Source organism: Pteropus vampyrus, unplaced genomic scaffold, assembly GCF_000151845.1.
Source record: "Pteropus vampyrus isolate Shadow unplaced genomic scaffold, Pvam_2.0 Scaffold286, whole genome shotgun sequence".
NCBI lineage: Eukaryota > Metazoa > Chordata > Mammalia > Chiroptera > Pteropodidae > Pteropus > Pteropus vampyrus.
The window spans coordinates 1,182,291-1,203,247 of NW_011889067.1; the positions used below are offsets into that span (position 1 = coordinate 1,182,291).

At 51.4% G+C, this 20,957-nt stretch overlaps 1 protein-coding gene across 2 annotated transcripts in view; it reads right to left on the minus strand.

The window, feature by feature from the left end:
• Positions 1-1,338: 1,338 nt before the first annotated feature.
• Positions 1,339-20,957, minus strand: part of PDE8A (phosphodiesterase 8A) — a 38,462-nt gene continuing 18,843 nt past the window's right edge. The window contains exons 8-18 of one of the 2 annotated variants that reach the window (XM_023520945.1): positions 20,771-20,853; positions 19,136-19,187; positions 18,993-19,035; positions 12,304-12,381; positions 8,043-8,113; positions 7,613-7,777; positions 6,272-6,320; positions 5,933-6,068; positions 4,178-4,376; positions 3,015-3,232; positions 1,341-1,558 (exon numbers count right to left, since the gene is read on the minus strand). In XM_023520945.1, coding sequence (XP_023376713.1) covers positions 1,360-1,558; positions 3,015-3,232; positions 4,178-4,376; positions 5,933-6,068; positions 6,272-6,320; positions 7,613-7,777; positions 8,043-8,113; positions 12,304-12,381; positions 18,993-19,035; positions 19,136-19,187; positions 20,771-20,853 — 1,293 coding nt within the window. In that variant the 3' untranslated portion in view covers positions 1,341-1,359. Of the gene's footprint in view, positions 1,559-3,014; positions 3,233-4,177; positions 4,377-5,932; positions 6,069-6,271; positions 6,321-7,612; positions 7,778-8,042; positions 8,114-12,303; positions 12,382-18,992; positions 19,036-19,135; positions 19,188-20,770; positions 20,854-20,957 lie in introns of both variants that reach the window. The other variant, XM_023520944.1, reaches the window with a different exon arrangement.

The window sequence follows — 20,957 nt, forward strand, 5'->3', positions numbered from 1 at the left end:
GTGTGGTCCACCTGGCTCCCGCCTGTCATTTCTCAATCTCCAACTCGGCCCTGTGGCACGTGTGACTGGGGGGTAGCTGTCAGTGTCCCAAGACTGTCATACAGTGACACCTCCATAACACTGCCTGACATTGTGGTGTACAAAGAACTTATCTTTCTCTGGACCTGCACTCACAAAAAGGCCTGCGGTAGGCCTGAAGAGCGGTACTGCGTGCTGTGACGTTTACCAAATGAGGACACTGGGACTCGGAGAGGTGAAGAGACTTGTCAAAGCCACCCAGCTGAGCCGGGGTAAGGACCTAAGTTCTACCTTCGGTCCTGGGCTCCGTCCACTCGCAGTAAGTACGCACGCATCTCGTTCACAAGGACACAGAGTCACCACCCACGGGGGAATGGACCCTCTGAAGCAAATTCGGGGTAGAAGACGGGGTGCCGGGCAGAGAGCACCATCAAGGAGGACAAGGCACCCTCATTCATGGGACCTTTCCAAACGGGCCAGTCCCGTGATTTCCAGGAGAGAGCACAGTGGTCTAAGAAGGCCTTGGTGGTCCCGTCGAGTGGGCAGAGCTGCCATCAAGACAGGCAGGTGGCATCCTGAGCCAAGGCCACCTCACGTCTTGGGGAGCGCCAGAAGGGACACCACCGAGGAGGCCCGAGCTCTCCCGGCTCCAGCTTTCCCCCCTCTCTCTCCAGACTAATGCTTTCGGTGAGAAGGGTGACAAGCTGGAAGGCCGGGGAGAGAAGAAGCCTGTGGCCAAACGAGCTGCAGAATGGAATTATGACCTTGGCTCGACAGCGCCCAAAAGCAAGTCGTTCCTATGCGTGCCAGGGGCTCTCGGTGCCAGGAGCCGGGGAGCAGGGCGGGGGAAGGGCTGTGAGTTGGTGGCAGGGTGCTCAGTGCACGTGGAGTAGGTGGGGGGTGGGCAGACAGCTGAGCCTGAGGAAGAGGCTCCAGGGAGGCCCGTTCTCCAGTGCTGAGCCGACGGGGAATCTACGACGACAGCTGCCCGCCTCACGGGCCCTGTGCCTTGACGTTTACGGTGCCCGCTGCACCGGCGAGGCAGCGGAGCGGCAGAACTAGCGGGTGCTCAGGCCTGGCTGCTTCCTGGCTGCCCCTGCCCAGCGCCTCAAGTCCCGAAATGGGGGCGACGGTGTCACCCTTCCGTGACACAGCCAACAGAGGATAGTTGCTGCCACCACGGAATGCACACAGTGTGGAGCAGCTGGTGACGGACCCAAGGGCTCCAACCGTGCCCACAATGCCCAAGAAGGGGGCAATGGCTCCCCCTTCTACACTTATCTGAAACTTGAGCCTCCCTTCAGTTTTTTTCTCCTTCCAAGTTCTGGTACTTTCAAGAATTTAAGCGACAGAATCAAATTCAGTGAGCCCACAGCACGTGGGGACGAAGCCCAGACAGACCCTTACCTCGTTTACTTCCAGTGCTGCCAAGGGCTTGTTGACGCTGTTGACAAACTTGTTGACGTGCTCGAAATGCTTTGTCATCTCTGTGGCCAAGACCATGTCAATGATAGCCTGGCGCAGCGTCCGGTAGTCATTCCTGTTTCAGGCGACAAATGAGAGGCTGCTACAGATCACGGGTCCAGACTCGACCGATAGAGACTTGTAAAAACTATCTGTGATCCGGGACACATGTCCACTGTGGCTAAAGTTCTAACGTCACTGGAAGTCAGCTGCAGGGCACACTTTAAGAGATTGTAAAAGTGATACTTAGTGCCTTGATCGTCATCAAGGTGAACCCCAAGAGAAGTTGAAATCGGAAGCTTAAGGACAAGACCTTGTAGATGCGACGTCCGTGTGTTGTCACCCGTGGTGGGAGGCCCACGGTTCTTGGACTAAAACAAGACAAGAAGTAGTTGGGTGAGCAATGTCGCTCTCTCAGCGAAGACGGGATGGAGACCTGTGGTTATGGAGAGTGTACCCCACAGAGACCCAACACTTTTAGTGCCCAAAACTTAGAGGGCAGACCCCCTGACAGGTGAGACAGTCACACGCAGTGCGTGACACCTCTTCCTCCAGCTCTTGTTTTCATAAAATTTTTTTGAGGTACAGAGAATACAAAATAAAATCTCTATTCTGCCCTTTTTCTCCATTCACTCCGTTCCTTTCCCTGGGGCAGAGATAACAAGTAGCTACAAACAAAACCTACTGATCTCCACGTCTGAAATTCTACAACATGGCACAGGGAGCTTAGTAAAATCAGGAGTCTCCTTTTTTTAAAAAAATCTCACATAAAACTTTCCTTAAAAATCCAAATTAATAAGTCTTCCTCATGACCGAACACTTTTTCCTATGTTCATGTGACAGTAAGTCCCTATCACGCATCAGGAGCCACACTAGATGCTGAGGGGACAATGATGAACGAAACTCATATGGCACCGTGATCTTCCAGAGCTTAAGAATCAAATCAGACATTAGACCAATAATGAAAACGTGACAAGTGCTACAAAGGCACTGGGACTGAATAAGTAGCGTGAGGGGTCGGGGAGGGCTCCTCGGGGAAATGACATGGGAGCAGAGACAACGAGGAAAATGCTGGGCCCACGAGGGCAGAGCGGAGCGTTCCACGCAGAGACTACGACGACAGCTCCTCTGTCTCTAAGAGCTCAGCATGTCCGCGTTACTTCCTTGTCTTGAAATGTCAAGACACAAAGGAGCTGAACCTTGAAATCGTGCTAAGCGAAAGCAGCCAGTCACAAAGAGCACATAGTGGGCACGCTTCCGTTTACACGAAATGTCCAGAGCTGGCAGATCTCTGGACACGGAAAGTGGCTCAGTGGTTGAGTGGGGAGTGTGGCGCGACTGCGAACGGGGTTGAGGATTTTGGGGGGTGATGAAAATGCCCTCAAACTGTCGTGGCACTTGCACTGCTCCGAACGAGCTAACGATCACCGTATGCTTCAAATGGGTGAACTGCATGCTGTGTGAATTTATCTCAGTACAGCTGTTTAAAGGAGACGGGCGGACCAACGTGCTTCCCTACCCACGTCTCTTACCTCTCCATGTTCTTGAAGATATTGCATTTGTCATCTCTGATGGTCAGCTGGAAGGCCAGGGCCGCATGGTGGCTCTCCAGCACAGCAGTGTCATTGTACAGAATGGCCAGCTCGCTTCCAGCGTTACACAGGAAGGAGTTGGTTCTCCCGGGGTGGTCCACGTCATGAATGGTGGCTGCAATGAGGGCAGCAGCCTCGTCGACGGGATCTAGAGTTTGCTGAGAACAAGAGATCTTGTGAAAACTGAGGCACTGCACGAAGCCTTCTGTAGGGTCTTCTTCCCACCCTATGACTTTGAGGTAAGAACACTTGGGATTTCTGACAAGAGAACATTGTCGAGCAAATCCGGGGTCCCTGTCTGCTGAGAAAGAGGCATCTTTGCACATGCTGTCCGGACACAACGGATTCTTGGTCTCACGCTTGTTAAGGACTTCCCGTCAACAGAGAGGAGTAAGTGGGAGAAGTGGAGGAGATGACTTACATCTCCATGCCATTAAAATCGTTTTAAGTTGGCTTCGTGAATACATATATGTATGTGTCCTCTATAGAGTAGTTCAAAAAAAACAATAAATTACAACAAAAACTGGGCTGTCTTTATATGTTGGTCCATATTGACACTGATGTCCCTCTGCTGCCATTATTTTTGTACTTTATAAAACAGTCCTCTCTCTGGGCTCTTATTCTGCCTAGGTCTTGGTCATGATCTTTCTTTAAAAACAAAACAAAACAAAAACCTCAGAGGGAGCGAGGAGGGGGCAGCTGAAGACCCGGCTCCGGGAAGGTGTCCCTTCAGGGTGAGAACCAGCTTCCGCTCAGCACGGCCGGGCGCCAGGCATGACGTCGCCCTTCTCTGACTTTGAGAGGACAGGCGGGGCCCCTAAAGTGGCAACAGCCGATCCTTAGCTGGCTGCACTTGTCTGTGGGTTCGGAGACCCCAGGGAACAGCCGACTCCTGCCCTTGCTGGCTTTCTCCCTGGGGACCAGCTCCCCGTCACGCTCCCAAGGAATGGCTGAGTCACATCCTGAGTTAACAGTGTGTGGCCTCCTGCCTGACTTCTCACACGGCCACAGCCTTCCTGAGCCAGGCTGCGCCGTGAGGGACACTCCTGAGCAGTCGTACTGCATGGCGACTTGGGGACAGAGGCAGCAGAAACCCAGCTCACCTTTATCCTCTCTCTGCAGAGGAAGTAGGCGGTGGCGTGAAGCACGTCGGCAGAATGCGTGGAGTTGTGGTACGGGTTAGAGGAATGGTAATTGGCTTCGATGAGCTGGAACCACGTTCTCAGTGTTGCCTCGGAGCAGTTTAAGAGTTCACAGATTCCAAAGCGAGCAAAGATTTTGAGACCAAGATAAATTAAAGGCCTATAGAAAAAATATTCATAGCGTTAAAGTAAAGCGAAGAAACAGGCCACGTGGCGAGAGCCCTGTCAGATCCGACGAGCACACCTGAGCCAGACTTCAGAGAGTGCGAGGGCAGCAAAGCGGCACCTGCCTCTCTGTCGCCCCTTCTCCCGGGAGCCAGCACCAAGCTGGCTACAGCCAACTCCCAGTTCTGGCCTCAGAGCTCTCTGTCCGGTGCTCCCGCTGGCTGGGCGGGCTTTGCTCACTCTGCCCCTCCTGATTCAGACTCCTCCTTGCACCAGTGGATTCCTCAAAATCAGCGTGTTTGCTGCCCGGCTAAACTTGTGCCACATTGAACCCTATGTTCTCCTTCGGACCTGCTGGACCTAAGCCACTGGCCAGTGTCCTGCCTGAGGACAATAATGGTTTCTGATGACCGCACGTGAGCCAGACACTATGGTATGCCATGGGATGGTCTCGACAATCCGGAGGTGGGTGTCAAGTCTGAGGAGGTTCCCCCTTAGAAGGGAGCCAGCTGCCACCAGGTCGGGCCCTTCCTTGAGAAGCACCCTTGATCTAGTGCTTGGCCTTTGGCTCGGAAGGTCGAGAAATGTGGCTCTGCTGAGGCAGTGTCCAGAGATGATCAGGCTAATGGGACTCGGACTGACCTGCCTTGGCCCGGTTCACGTGAATGCCATGTCACTAGTATGTAAACCAGATGCCCAGAGATGCATCTGCCGTGGGGTGCTCCCCACGTCTGTGCCCGTGTCGCGTGCATGGGAGCAGAATGTAGCAGAAGGCTGACTCGCAGTGAGCAGGAGGAAAGGGCAGGGCTACCTTGGGGTCGCCCAACTGGGATGAGACCTGACGGTGATCCCAAGAAAGTACACCTCTCCCGCGACTGTCAGGGGTAGGGCCTCGCCATCCTGAAGGCTGGCCTGGCGGGCATCGGCTGGGACATTTCACTCCTGTGTGCCAAGTCAGCCACACCTCTTTGGTTAACAGTTCTTTTCCAGCAAACTGCAAAACTAAAGGTACGGACCCCATTCTCCCCCACTCTGTGGTCACACCCCGTCCGGGACGACTGGGTGTGGAGTTCTGGGTCTCCCCATGCCTGTCACCGACACAGCAACTGAGATCTGGGGACAGCTCTTCTCAAATGTCTCTGTTCTCTCTGTATTTCTAATTTTGAGTTCTAGACTCTGGGCAGGGCTCTTTGCTGTGTCTTAACTTATCACCACCTACGGAAGAAATCAACATCCCTATTTTACAGGGAAAAAAACAACCCTGCGACTTAGAGCAGTAAGTCCCTTGCTCAATTTCACACTTCCCATGAGTCTGCTGTCTCGTCAGGAGTCGTGACCAGGCAAACTCTGCCCCCGGCTTCTCGCCCGTCCCCTTGTCGAGGCCCAGGCCCGGGTGACTCAGGGGCACCTGCTGCCCTCCTGCTCCTTCCTGGGCCTCCTCCCCTGGGAACCGAGGACTGGCTCTGTGCGGAAGCTACACTCCTCTGGTGGCTTCTCCACACAGGCCCTTGGCATCGAGCTCTCTGTCTGCCGAGCTCCAAGCGAACTCACCTGTTCTGAGTGGCGGCCTCCAGTTCAAAAATATCAAAGTCCCAGTAGTCCTCGTTTTCTATGGCCTGAGCTATCCGCGGTGGGACGTCATGAAGGGAGATGGGAGTGACTATATTGCTCGCAATCTGTTGAAAGTCTGCAAAGTGATGAAATTTGGAGAACAAAATTAGCAGGTTTTACGGCATTAGCTGAGGGAGAACAGTGCTTTGTTTCTGAGGTTTTATGACATACCAAGAAACTGCGTACTGATGAGAAAAACTATCTGACAACTTTTATCCGAAAAATTTATTTTCATCACTTCAGCCTGACCAATAATGATCCACAAAGTTAAAAACTTACTTTTTGTTGAAAGAGCATATTCATTCCCAGATAGTCTTCGTAAACCATCCTGATAAAAATCAAGGAAACGAGAGAGAAATCACAACTGTTCTTTATCTCTGGCAGACCCCAGGACTGTGCTCCCAGAGGACAGCTAAGGGCAGCCCTCTCCATCAGTGCACCCTGAGGCTCCCCGGAGACTGACCCCTGAACTCAGTCCCTTCACCGACAGCACTGAGCCTGACACTCGAAGGACCGGCTACACTCGGGGTAGGACGGCACGGGGCGGGGGCGGCTTGTGAGAGGCCCCTAGGCCTCATGCTCCTGGTGGCACTCAGGACGGTTTGGTTTCTTAGGGGTGACGCCCCTCTGCCCGCCACCCTGCCCCACAGGAGGGCTTTCTTGCCGCCGTCCTCACCCTAGGAGATGCCAGGCTTCCTCTGGGGCTCGGTTCTTCCTCCAGGCATCTCACTCTGCCCAGCAGACTCTTGGCTGAGAGCTGCTCCCAGACCACCGCCCCAGCCCGAAGCAGCCCCCTCCTCTCACCCTGCAGTGACTCCCCCCACCTCACCCCAGACACTTTCCCACCCTGTCCCGTGTCACTGTTACCCCTCGCTAGAGGCTAGAGGAGCCTCTGTCTCAATAGGCAAGTCCATGGTTAGACATCATCATCACTCGAAGCCATGCTACCCTTTCTGGAATTATTTGATGCCTTAAAAATTAGGGTTTTAGGCAGGCTTTATCTAGCTACCTGCCTAAAACTTTATTTTGAGGACATCAAGTGATTTCAGAAAGCAGGAACTGGGAGGGAGATGAATTTTATGTCTTCCCAACACAAAGGTGACAGCGATAGAGTGACAATTGTTCTTCCTGGAGAGACCTCTATAGTAGACAGGCTGGAGGGGGCATCCAGGACCTCCAGAGCCCCATCCAATGACATGGTCTCAAGCGCTTCTTTCCAAAGAAGTCACCAGCTCTGCACAGGCTGCTTGGGGGAACCCATGCCCCTTCCCCCGGGGCCTCTTTAAACATGGTCCTTCTGTTTTGCGATGCGGTGTGGAACACTTCATTTTTTTTTTTTCTGCCCCAGTTAAGTCGTATTTAAATAAATTACTCATAGAACCCCTAAGCGAAAATGGGGCAGCGGCTCAGCAGACGGTCTAGAACATGCCCCTCCCTTATGTGCTCCAAGCCGAGGTCCCTGGGTGGACGAAGAGCAGTTGAGCCCAAGCGATGGACAGGCTTAGGCCTGGACCGAGCCTGACACGCAGACAGCTTTGTCAGGCCGGCCTGTGACCAAATAACCGGAGAACAAACGGGAACGGCAGGCTCCCGCCAGCGGCCTAGTCAACACACACTTACGGACATTAGGCCCCCGACGAGGTCACTGGCGTGAGGGTCATCGTCCTTAGCACCGAACTGCGGTGAGTATAACTCAGTGGTTCTGAGAATTTCCAGCACACGGTCTAAGGCTTCTGTCACAGGCATGGGACTGTTTTCCTGGGCAGCATTGATGATGTTGATTACCTACAACACGGAAAGAAAAGCCTTGCGTTTCGCAGCCTTAAAAACAACGGAAAAGAGATCCTGAGGTCAGGCTGGCCACGCTGCTCAAGGCTGACTGACGACTAGCCGAGTGTCCGTGCCACATGCCCTCTCTTGAGAGGAAGCGGCTCCCCGTGACTGGGAGAGCATCAAGACTGTCACAGGTCCATTTCTCCTCACTGGAAAAAATCGGCGGGGAGAACAAGGGACACCGTGCTCAGTGGAGATGGACCACGAACAGCCTCACCTTGGTGATGGGCGCCTCGATGGTCATGGAGTGTATCCGGGCCATGGAGGAGTGTCGTCTCTGGCTGGCCACTGTGGAGAGATCACGTGGGCAGAGGTCAGGGTAGGCACGGCCTCGGGCACCTGGCTTGACCGCCGAGGGCTCCGTGCCCTAACCCACCCCCCAGGCCCCGCTGTGCCCAGCTGCACAGGGAGGGGGAAGGACCAGACCCACACAGCCACCCATTGCTCCCCTCCTTCCTACGAGCCTGGGACCCCGGCCTAACCGCCTCTGCTTCCTTCGGTTCTAGGTACTAGGAAGCACGTGCCCCCACAGACTGAATGTCTGATGTCACAGGCCAGAGAGAAAACAGGAAAGCAACTAGCGAGCCAAGGCCAAACAGTCAGCCTCTTTTCATGTTTATAACAATGAGGCTTTGTAAGTATTCAGCCTGCCGCTGTCCAGGAGTAAGGATGTTTTGGAAGACAATGCCACACATACTCTTTGTTTCATATATGGCAAGAAAGATAAATACTACTCGCCATGAACTGAAATACATGAATTTCTGGTTACAGTTTTCAAGGCATCCACCGTTATGCATAATCCAGACTAATTAGGTAAATACCTCCGACGAGGCAAGCAGCAACTCTTAGGTTCTAAAGTTTGTTAATTTTTTGGTTTGGGTTCCTCTGGGGGTAGCGGAGAGCCTGGGCAGTGCACAGGCAGGAAAAATGTTCACACAGAGTTCTGTCTGTCTCCCTGAAAGCCCCACTGTGAGGCCAAACACTCTTTACCAAACACCGTAAGGACCGCAGCCTGATGTGTCAGCCTCGCGCTCCCAGACTCGGGCCCTGGGAGAAACTCCGAGCGAGAGCAGCCACGCGGCGGCTCTCAAACGCTTTAAACGTTGGGGGCAGACAAACTGCCTTCAGTCTAGTTTTGACGACCAGCATGTAGTTGCCACCTTTCCATTTTACTCAATGGGGTCATTGAACTCAAAAGAAAAACCACTATTTTATCATTATGTCATAAAAGGACTTGTTCTCATTTGAAAATTAATAAAAGTGACATCTGCTTACAAAAACCAAACAATAGTATAAATGCAATAAAGTCAGAAAAAGGTATAAAGATTGTTGTGACTGTGTATGTGGAAAGTCCACAAAAGAATCTACAAGCACGACTCCGACATCCCTGAGTGAGCTGGTCAAGGCTACTCGGGACAAGGTCAACATACAAACGTCAATTGTATTTCTGTAAGCTAGCAAAAAACAACTGGAAACTGAAATTAAAAACACCAATATGACATGTGACAGCATCTGAAAACATCAATATTTAGGAATATAATGAAAGACGTGCGAGATTTATATACTGAAAATGCAGAACGCAGCTGAGAGAAAATAAAGACAACTGAAACGGAGTCCCAGAGCGCACGCAGTGCCTGCGAGAGTCAGCGTGACTGAGCTTTCAGTTTTCCCCAAGTTGACCTACAGATTCAAGACGCTCCTAGATAAAACCTAGGAGGTGTGTGTGCGTGCGAGTGTGTGTGTAAACTGACAAGCCGATTATAATGGAAGTGCAAAGGACCTAAAATAGCCAAGATAATCTTGAAGAAGTTTATGCCACCAGATAATCAAGACTTCCTGTAAGGCTGTAGAAATCGACGATGGCGCTGGTACAAGCACAGACTAACAGAGAAGTGACACAGAGTCCAGACACAAGACCACATGTGTACAGTCATCTGATTTACAACGCAGATGCTGTTGCAAAAGCTGTTTTTTCAATACGGTGATGGGCCAATTGGATTTTCAAGGGGTGGGGAGGGAAGATTCGTCTTTGATCTCTACCCTCACCGGATGTAAAAATTTATTTGAAATGGATCACAGACCTAAAGTGGAAGATGAAACAAGCTTGACCTCGGGATAGAGAAAGATTTCTTAAACAGGATAAAAAAGCACCAGCTATAAGAGAAAACACTGATAAAATGAACTTTATTAAAATTAAGAACCTCTGTTATTTAAAAGACCTTTAAGAGACAGATAAGGCAAACCACATACTGAGAAAATATATTTGTGATACACACATCCAAGAGAGGACCCATATCTAGAATATATAAAGAATTCCTACAAAACAATGAGGAAAAAGAGAAACACCCAGCTATAAAAATGGGTAAAATATTGAACAGTGCTTCACAAAAGAGGATATTCAAATGGTCAATAAGTATATGAAAGGCGTGCTCGACTTCACTGGTCACCAGAAAAATTCACACCACATCCACCAGAAAGGCTGAAATTTTAAATGCTGGCATAGCCAAGTGTGGGAGGATGTAGAGCACCTGGAACTCTTATAGGTGAGCGATGGGGAGGAGCCCGGTACAGCCCACGTTGGAGCTGTTCACAGCTGCCCAAAGGCCCAGGGCACACACAGGTGCACACACACACACACACACACACACACAAGAACATTCACATATCTTTATTTTTAAAAGCCCCAAAGTGGAAAGATAGACACTGATGTCCATTAATAAGAGAACAAATAAACAAATCGTGGCATATTCATATAATGGAGTATTTACTGAGCCATGAAAAGAATAAACTACCGATACACCTAACGACATGGATGACTCTCAAAAACGCTGACACAACCGAAAGAATCCAGACAAAGAATGCGTACTCATGTTATATGGTTCCGTTTCTTGAAGCACAAGAGGCCAGGTGAATCTGCAGTGCTAGCAACTCTCAGTTGCCTCCGTGTGGCAGAGGTGTGTGTGCGCAAGTGCATGCGTGTATACTATCTGGATCTACACTGCGTAGTAGTTACATGAGTGTAAAGAATTGTCAAAACTCTTTGAGCTGAACACTTAACATCTGAAATTTATTATATGGAAATTATAACTCCAAAAGAATAGTGGTTAAAAATCAAAAGCATTAAAAGAACGTTTACCTATTAAAAATACAGAAATGGACAAAGTCACTCAAAGGATGAGGGAGGTTGGAAACGCCTGGCCGTGGGCATGAATGAGCTGGCCCCTGCCCTGCCCTGCGAGGGCCATGAGGGCAGGAGCTGGGCCTCTGCTGTACAATCCAAGGTGCTACTGCCCTGCAAAGTAGTGGCTTTTTATCTAGTAACAGCTCCACATGCTTCCCCGTTCGTCTTTGGGTTGAAGAAAGTACACAGTTAGCAGTGCGATTTGCCTCCGCGCTACCGATAAATCATTTTTATTACATTTTTGAAACTACTAGATCATTCAGGCTATGTATCTATATATCTATATAATATTTAAACATTATATTCCAATTAGAACTTAAATAATATTTGCTTAATAAGAGTCTTTCACATGCAGCTCACCTCCCCACCAAAAAATAAGCTTCTAGACAAACTGCAACCCACAACGAAACACAGTTAAGTCCTCACTCAATGCCACTGAAAGGTTCTTGAAAACTGTGATTTTAAGCAAAATGACATACAAGAAACCAATTTTACCATAGGCTAATTGACAAGAACAAAAGTTAAGCTCCTATGGCATATTTCTGTTCACAAAAACATCATCAAACTTCTAAATAAAGACTTGAAACACTTCTAATATTGAACACTGAAATAAATGTGAGCTATACGTAAGGACAATTAATAAAAATAAACGAGATCATTATTTTCCAACCTGCTTATGCCAGTTCAGAGTCGAGTGTGGCTGCAGCCTCTCCTGGGACCCCACCCTGTATGGGACGCCCTCCCATCGCAGGCCCACTCACACCCACCCATACTCACTCAGCCTGGGACTATTTAGACACCCCAGGCACCTCACATGCACATCTTTGGGACGTGGGAGGAAATCAGGGGACCTGGCAAAAAGCCATGCAGATGGGAGGAACGTGTACACTCCACACAGTGGCCCTGCCAGGAGTCCATTTTTTTCTCCCCTTGTCAACGTTATAACGAAATGACGTTGAACAAAACAATGTTATTCGAGGACTTGCTCTATATTGTTAAGAATTCCCAAATGCATCACTCGCACAATGATAGCAGGTAAACTGACATTCTGCTGTTACACATTCTGCAGAGCGGGCAGGGAGATGCACCTTTTTTCTTTATTCCCTCACTCCATCGAAAGGTTCACATGGAACCCACAGGCGGGAGTCGGGGAAGAAGGAGAAATTGACAGACGGCTAGAGGGTCTCCTGTCCTGAACTGGAGCTGTACAGCGACCCAGAGGCAAGATGGAGCGGCGCGGCGGGCCTGCGTGCCGCACTGAGCGAGGGTCACACTCTCCCCTTTGTCCTGCACCCACCTTCGCTCGCGCGATGGCCAACAGCTCTGACGTCTAGTGAGCTTTTTCTCTTGTCTTTATGTTTGCCTGACTGATTATCTGTAGAAACAAATTATAAATCACCTCGTCAAAAGGATTAACAATGAAAACATGTTAGGAAAATTATCAATCTAAAAAAAATTTAAAAAGAAAACTTAAGAATTACAACACAAAAATCAACACAGTGGGCAGAAATGCAGACTATGAACAAGGGGACTGACCTTCTCAAAATGTCCCTCTTGATACAATCATAAACAAGTGCCTTACAGCTTCCAGATGACATATTACAGAGTCCCACTACATAAAGTAAGAACTAAGAGAAAGTTTGATCCCCATCCACACTCACCCCAAGGGAAAAAAATAATCTATGTATTTTTCCTACAAGACCTAAAGTGCCTCAGGGAAGAACGTGCCTCTTCCTGCGCAGTGCACAGTGCAGAGAGTGTCGAATGACAGTTTATCTTTCTCCCCGTGACCCCACCTTCGGTGAATGGCACCGCTGCTCTTCTAGTCAGACCTCTCTCCCCGACCCCACACCAATCAAGGACAAGACAAAGTTGACCTTCCTTCCTGTTCCTCCTCTGTGTACCTAACAGGTGCCACGGAGGTGCTGAGCCTCTCCAACCTGTCCCCATTTCACAGACGAGGAAACTGGGAGCCGCCGGGCGGGTGGCTGAATGCGGCTGGCGCTCGGCCCTGGTGTCCCACCTGGAGGCTGCGTCCTCTCTGCCCCATCGTGGGGTCCTCACCTGGAGCCCCACTCACAAGCAGGACCGGATGCAGGGCCTTGGCACCCACCCCCATCAAGATGTTTCTTCATTTGCTATTTGCTACGCTCTCTTCTGCACGGGCACCGACCCTGAACTTGTCACAGTCACTGCAGACCTCCGTCTTGCCACATCTGAAGGACACAATTCAACTCTGACCCAGCTTGGCCCGACTGCTTTTCCTGGAAACTCCTGGTCTGCACCGGGCCTTGCTCTCCGGCTTTCCTTCCTGGTTTCCCTCACGGTCCCCTCTCCCCAAGCCCCACCCAACCACAGTGCTCCCGAATCTGTCCTGAGCCCTGCTCCTGTCCGAAGGCAGTCCCTTCGAGAGAGCCCGTCCTTCCGATAGCTTTAAGCAATCTCTGTGCCGCTGTCTCACCCTGAGCTCCAGGCTCACACCTTAACTGGCCATTGGTCACCTGCACCTGGGTACCCCTCAGGCACTTCAAGTGAACGCATCATCTTCCCCCAAACCCACTCTTAGTCCCAGGTCGCTGAGTTGGAGACAAGAATGGGTATGACTCCTCCCCTCTCTCCCCTCTCCCTCGACTGGTCAGCTAAACCTGTGGAGTTGGCCTCCTAAATGGGTCTTTAATCTGACCCTGCTCTGTCCCTGCCCTAGCTCAGACGCTCGTGATCCTCCTCCGGATTATAGGCACACTCTCTCATGCCCCTTTCGACCCCTGCTCCACAGGCACCCAACTAACCCTACTAAAACAAAACCCTGACCAGATCGCTCTCCCAATTAGAACATTTCGATGGCTCATGACTTTTTAGGATGAGATTTAAGCTCCCCAGTGTGGCACCCAGAATCCTGTGATCCTGACCCCTTCTCCTCGGCCATCACGGACCGTTTCTGATGTGCTGGTTGAGCTCCCCACCTCTGCGCCTCGGCAGACTGCTTCCCTCCGCTTGAGGGGGTCCCTCTCCCAAGTCACCTTCTTCACCCTGTTAACTGTTGCTCCTCTTTGAAGATGCGGTTACGACGCAGTACAGGTATCATAACCTTTGGGAGACCTTCCCCCCACGCCCCCGACCCCACCCTACACTGCCGGCAACCGACTGCCTTGCTGTCTGTTCCCCACCAGCTGTGAATGACATGAGGACAGAGAAGTCTTCCTTTCTCCTCACTAGGTGACCAGCACTGCCTAGCAAGTAACAGCTGCTCAGCCATCACACATCAGCTTCTCCAGACGCCTGCACGTTCCTGTCACAAATGAAAGCGCCACTAAATCAAACTGCTCTGGCTCCCGGGCCCCCACCCTGCAGCACCTCGGCGGCGAGGAGTAACCCCGGCTGGCAGTCAAGGCCGGGGTCAGTCTGCTGGCAACCGCCTGCCTTCCCTCTCTCACTGGTCTTGACCACACACGGGCTGTGTCAGCACAGCTGCTCCTCACTCTGTCTCGGGAACAGCCTTGACATCTGCTCCTTCTGCCTCTGGCACAGGACACTGTGCCCTCTCCGAAACTCACTTCAGAGGGCACCTCCCCCCACCACGTGCAGACCCAAGCACGTGTCCTTTCCCTGAGCTTCGTGATTAACGTCCACACGGCTGCCTGATGAGACCGCGCTGTGAATTTGCTTGTTTCCTCGTCCCACTCCCTTTATCCACTCCACACACTTTACTGGGCACCCACATGTCAGGCCTTAAGCCAGGCCTTAAAGACGTGAAGCTGAACAAGGCGTGAGCTACAGCAGTGGTTCCCAACCCTTTCGGCTGCTATGAGAATCTAATGCCTGATGATCTGAGGTGGAGCGGAGGTGGCGATGCTGGCCCTGGGGAGTGGCTGCAAGCAGCGATGGAGCTTCCCCTCCTCTCCCATCGCTCACCACCTGCTGTGCGGCCCGGTTCCTAACAGGCCACGGACCGGACCAGTACTGGTCCGCAGCCTGGGGGTTGGGGACCCCTGGTCTAGAGGGGACAGAGGTAGAAGAACTCAGAGTTATAGCAATAATTCTGAGGCACAGAAGGAGCCCCGAGGAGGAAGTGGAAGATTCTTCTCTGGGACAGGAGCAGAGAGGACGTGAGCCAAGAAGACAAGGAAGCTGACTGTGCCGATGGAGCAGGAGCGGGGACTGGAGAGAAGCAAGAAGCAACGTGTGTGCCAAGGATGGGGTGTGGCTCGAGAAGCAGGCTTTCACTTCTACCTAACATTTCAAAGTGACTTGATCTCTGAGTCCTATAGCACCTTCTCTGATGAGATGCTGGGAGCACCTGGCTCTCAGAAGCTCAACTCAGACTCGTGGACATGGACAATAGACTAGCGGTTACCAGAGGTGGCGGGGGGAGGGGGAAGGAGAGAGGTAGTGGGGTAAAAGGGGTCCAATATGTGGTGACGGAAAGAAATCTAACTATGGGAGGTAAACACACGATGCAATATATATATATGCCTTACTGTTAAACTGTACTCCTGAAACTTAATGGATTTCATTAACCAAAGTCACTATAAAAAAATAAATTTAGAAAAAGGAAAGAAGAAGCTGGACTCAGGAAGGCTGAAGGGATGAAGGCAGAAGTGTGAGGTTTCGGCCCCGGAAGCAGCGGAAGGAGCGAGGACAGGCCCTCCTCCCCGGGGGTGCTGACAGTACGGACTGACCTGAGGCGTCTGGCCATCAAGGCAAAGATGCAAAACGGGCCTCCACAAACCAGGGCTCTGCTCTCAGTTTCCCTTTCCGTGAAATGCAATCCTTCCACAATGCCCACTGTTTGAGGACAGAGAAATCAGCGACACTTCCCTGGCCTGCTGGGTAGGTCCGGGGAGCCCTGGGGAAGCTGGCAGTGGCAACCGCAGAGCCCGCACGGGTGGCAGCCGCCCCTGTTCCCGCGTGGACGCTGGCGTCTGGCAGGATGGGCTCCTTTCTGCTGTGAGGAAGCTGAGAAGCAGGTATCTTACGGGACTTCCCAAAGTCCCTCTGCTGGAACACAGCAGACTTTCAGAGAACGTTCTCAGACACTCAACAGTCCCAGCACTTGTGGACTGCTTGCTCTGCACGGGGACCACCCTCGCTCGGGGGACTCCACCGACCTCCAAACTGCAGTCGACAGCTGCCTTGAGCCTTCGTCCCCCCTGCGCTCTGCGGCCTCAGACACAGAGAACCACCTCCTCCCTCCTCCTGACAAAGCTCGCTTTCCCCAGACACAGAGGGACACACTTAAAAGCTGATTTCTGTCGTGTGTAACCAAGGATTCCGCTGGTCCACTGCCTACAACTCCACTGCCTCCCAAAGCAAGACCAGGAGCTGAGTCTTCTGGACATAAAGCTGGTTATGCTGCTGACGGGGAAGGAGACTGGACAGCGAGCGGCTCATCTGGGTGAGATGGGCAAGACTCTTACGTGGGCACTGATCTAGTAAAATGACAGAATGGCCCCGCACAAACGGTTTGGGGGATTCCTCTCCAGCTGACCGTCTTCTGTGACCATGTCGCTAATTCTGCCTTCCAGGGCCAGCTCGTCATTTCCTGGCTGCCTGACTCTAGGCTGTCATTTAGCCCTTTGAAACTTCAGTTTCTGTCTCAGTAAGAAAAAGATGTTAACAACAGCCACGACTAGTTCACGGGCCTGTACTATTTTTTGGGGGGCGGGGCGGGGGGGAAAGGCGGGGCAGTGGCTGTTCTAAATGTTAAAAAAAATCCAAGGCAAGGTGCTCCACGACCTTGTAGCATAAGGGTCACGGTCAGGCTGGGCGCATGTCGGTAGCTTCCACTGCTGCCTCCTCCAGCCTCTGCAGGTTGCGTCTCCCAAGCCCGCACTCCTCCAGGTCTTGGATGCCAAAGCCAAGGTCTCTCTCCTTCTCTGGCGCTGCACTCCCCTCCCCCTTTCTCTGTGCAATTCGGCCCTGACCATGGTCGATGTGTCCCCGTTGTTCTCCCGTCCCTTGACTCAGGGACACCTTCAGGTTTCTGCTCCCACTGACCCTGATGCTGATGCAAGTGATCTACCCACCCAATCCCCCCACCACCCCGACACACACCTTTTCTTGGCGTCTCTTCCTGGGTCACCTCAGAGTCTCCACTCCCCTTTGCCATCCCTGGGTCAACCTCATCAGTTCTACATCCAAACTACTAGGTGATGCTTTGCTGGCCAGCAAAAGTCACATCTCCAGTCCTGATCTCTGAAGCACACAGAAACAAGGGCCCCAGGGCCCAGGAGGTACTCAAGAGAACTTATCACAATGAATCAGCAGACGAGTGAACACACACACGAACCCAGGGCCTCACGAATAGTGCCTTCCACATCCGCCTCCCCCAGCCCGGGCCATGCCCTCCATGCCCAGGGTTAACACCCACGTTCTGACCGCTCATTCTCGCTTCCCCCCCTCTGGCCCCACGCCATCATCGCCCTGGCCTCTCCCGTCCACCTACTGTCACCATCGCATGCCCTGGCTGTTGTTTCCTCCCCTCTGGACTATGGTGATGTTGGCATTCCTGTCCCTGGTCCCTCCTGCCATGGCACCTGTATCACACGTGCTCTAGGAGCTTCTCAGAGCCCAGACCTCATGCCACTCCCCGCCCCCAAACCCTCAGACCCCGTCGCCTACGGGCGAAAACCCCCATTTCCCCCCTGGCACTCCGGGGTCCTTCATGATCCCAGTCCTCTTTCCACACTAACCATTCACACTAGCCGAATCTAATCCTTACTCTTTCTGGAACACACTCGGTACTTTCCGTCTTCCGTGCCTGGTCTTATTACTAGGATGCTTTTCCCTCCACACGTTCTTCTTATTCAAATTCACGTGCCCTGTCTGGAACTTTCCCTCTTCCTCTGAGTTACCACGGCACTACTGGTCCTCTCTCATTTATGACTGATCACCTCTCGCCACTTGCTGTGTCCCGTGGTATCAACATGTCTCTTCTTTTCACATTAAAGCCCGATTGCTCTTGGGGCGCCCATGAGAACTGTCCCAGCATGCACTCGGGGCTTCTGGAGTTGGCTGCTTGGATCGAGTGCCAGCCCCACCCCTTCTTAGATGGGTATCTTTGGGCAAATTAGTTAGCCTTTCCACTTCCTTATCTGTAAAAAAGGAACTTCATCTATAAAAGGTCTACCCATTGGATTATTGCAAGACTCTAATTAAACACACTCAAGCACAGTGCCTTATACACAGCAAATGCTCAGAAAGTACGTGGGTAACATTTCTAGAACAATGGATGAACCTTCCGGTGCTGCAGAAAGCACGTCCCCAACAGCCAAAGGGCTGGAAGACAAAGCCTCCTCCCTGGGCGCTCGCACGGGGCTGGCTGGGCCACCGGAGCACCACCGGGGCACGGCAGGGCGCCGCAGAGCACGTGCACGGGCTCAGTGCGGCGCCTGCGTGCGGGGCTGGAGCGGGCCTGTCCCGTTGCCCCCTGCCCCTCATCTGTGAGCACAGGCACAGGCAGGCGGCTTGTGAAGCCACATGCATGAAGAAAACAGGCAATTCCAGACCTGGGAAAACCGCCTGCAGGTACACAGATGCGGGGAGGAGCAGATGGTGCCCAGGACACAGTAGGAGTGGGGCGAGTCCGGCTCCCTCCCTGTGGGCACGTGGCGACTACTGTCTGCAGATGAAGATGTCCCTGACAAAGTACTGTGCTCTGACCCTCAACACTGCTGCCTCTTAAAATAGAGATCAAGCCAACAAACCACACTTCACCCAACACGTCCCCGTATTAAGTGCATGCATTTGAGGTGACCAGTTCTCTCCCCGCAGACTGTGACCCACCCCGAGACATCTGTCAGAATGCCCACAGCGCTCAGGTCCTTAGACTCACAACCCAGCCTGGGAAGCCAGGCGAGAAACGCTGCCATGGCGCCGGGAAATACAGCCCCTCACGCCAGGCAAGCTGGTTGGAGTGGGGTCTGCTTTCACTTTATTTATTTCCAAACCTCAGTGAACCCTCAGAATGAATATGGCGCACCATACCTGTGAGTCTGTCAGACTGAACACATTCGGCTATTTTCTCGGCCTAGAAATGAATTTAAAAGCCGTTAGTTCTGACGGCCGAGGTTTGGGTAAGGGAATCCTCGCTGGGGCGCAGCCGGGGTCCGAGGGGCCCCCTCACCTACCTTGTTGTTGCCACTGCACACTCTGATAATGGACACATAGTGTCTAATTCTTCTGCAAGTAGAAAACAATGCGTTATTTCTCTCCGGGCTCTCTATTCTGGGGGATATGTAGCTAGTTTTTCATTGTGAAAAGAGCATCTCTCTTCCACAGCACACAAAGTGCTTTGAGAAAAGCCTTTCTATGGTTCGTGGCCAAGGCCGCCAAAAAACAAGCAAGCGTCTACAAGCACCCTTTGGTGTTTCTGTAGAAACGAAATCAACTCTTCAGTAAAAAACGAAATTCTCTCAAGTCATAATGCAATAAAAAATACCTATGTTTTTAAAAATGTACTGCATGTTCAACCCAGAGCCCGTAATTCCTTAACACGTTTTCGTTCTCAGGACCCTTATATTGAGGCGCTTCTTCCAGTCCCAGGAGCAGTCTGCTCACACCCATTCAGGGAAATGGCCCGAGGCCACGCGGGGCCCTGGTCAGCTGCCCCTCTAAGACAAAACCCTCGGGGCTTATCTCAGAAGCTGCTGACTCTCCTCATTTATTGTCCTTTTCAGTTTTTCAGTCTTTCCTCTTGATAATCAAATCACTATATACTTATCACGAAAAAATTTGGAAAGGACATAAAAAGGCAAAGAATCAGAACAGAGGGCCCACATAGATCCAGTTCCCCGGGGCAATCGCCAACTGGCAGCAAAGCCTGGTGACCAAGCACGTGAGCCGTGCAGTCAGCACAGACGTCTCGGCCCGGCTCTGCCAAGTGTCGGCAGCCGGACCTGGGGCCAGAAATCTCGCCTCCCAGCCTCAGTTTCCGCATCTGGAAAATGGAGATGGCCACAGCGCTGACATCACGGGGCTGCGGTCGGGGTGAAATGAAGTGATGTCTCCTAGGCACTGAGAGCCGGCCCAGGGAGGGCGGGCGCCGCGAGCAGCAGCAGCTGCTAGAACCACTGCCACATCTCCCCGTTCCTTCTTCCTTCTTCCATTTTCACGACTGAGATCAAACCCTCCGTACTATTCTACATTCTGACTTTTGCATTTATCATAAGCATTTTTCCTTGTAATTTACTTTTCTAAGATCATTGTTTCTAATGGTTGCATATTTTACTGTTGGTTGTCCTATAATTCATATTCATAATTTTCCGCTATTCAAATTACTTAAGAAAGATTCTGAGATAAACCATCAGAGATTTTTAGGCCCCTGGCATACACTGCTTTCCAATCTGTAGTCACATCTGTTTTATGTGTTTCTATAAATAGTAGTATTTAATATTTTGATCTAATTTGATAGGTTTATGCAGCAGTAACACACAGGCTATCAAATTAAATAAACATTTTTTAAATGTGGGGAGTCCACCAGTCAGTGTTCTTATCACACAGCTTAATAAACATTCTGATTTAAATACATCAGTCTCCTGTGTATCCGTGCACTTAAGCAAGAGTGTCCAGAGTCTGGTGGCTCTGGGTCACCAGGTGGAGGGTCGGGCTGTGGCCATGGGGAGGCCACACTGGAAGGGCAGTCTTAGATGACACCTTTCTTTCAAATTTCTGCATGCAGTTCTTAATTTACTTAAGTGTTCAAAGCACATTTTACAATAAGCCAAACACGGTATGTTGACCGGAGTGCTTGTTTTTCCACTTACCCTCCCTGTCCAATGACAGGTATTATCTTCACATTTTGTTGTACATTATCTCCGTTTTTGGCATAGCAAATTCCTTGCCACTCCTATAAATGGAACGTAAGCATCATTACACTTTGTGTTCAAAACATAAACCCAAGAATATTTTCCACTCCAAGTTTTGATTCATTTACCATTGCTAAAGCAATTA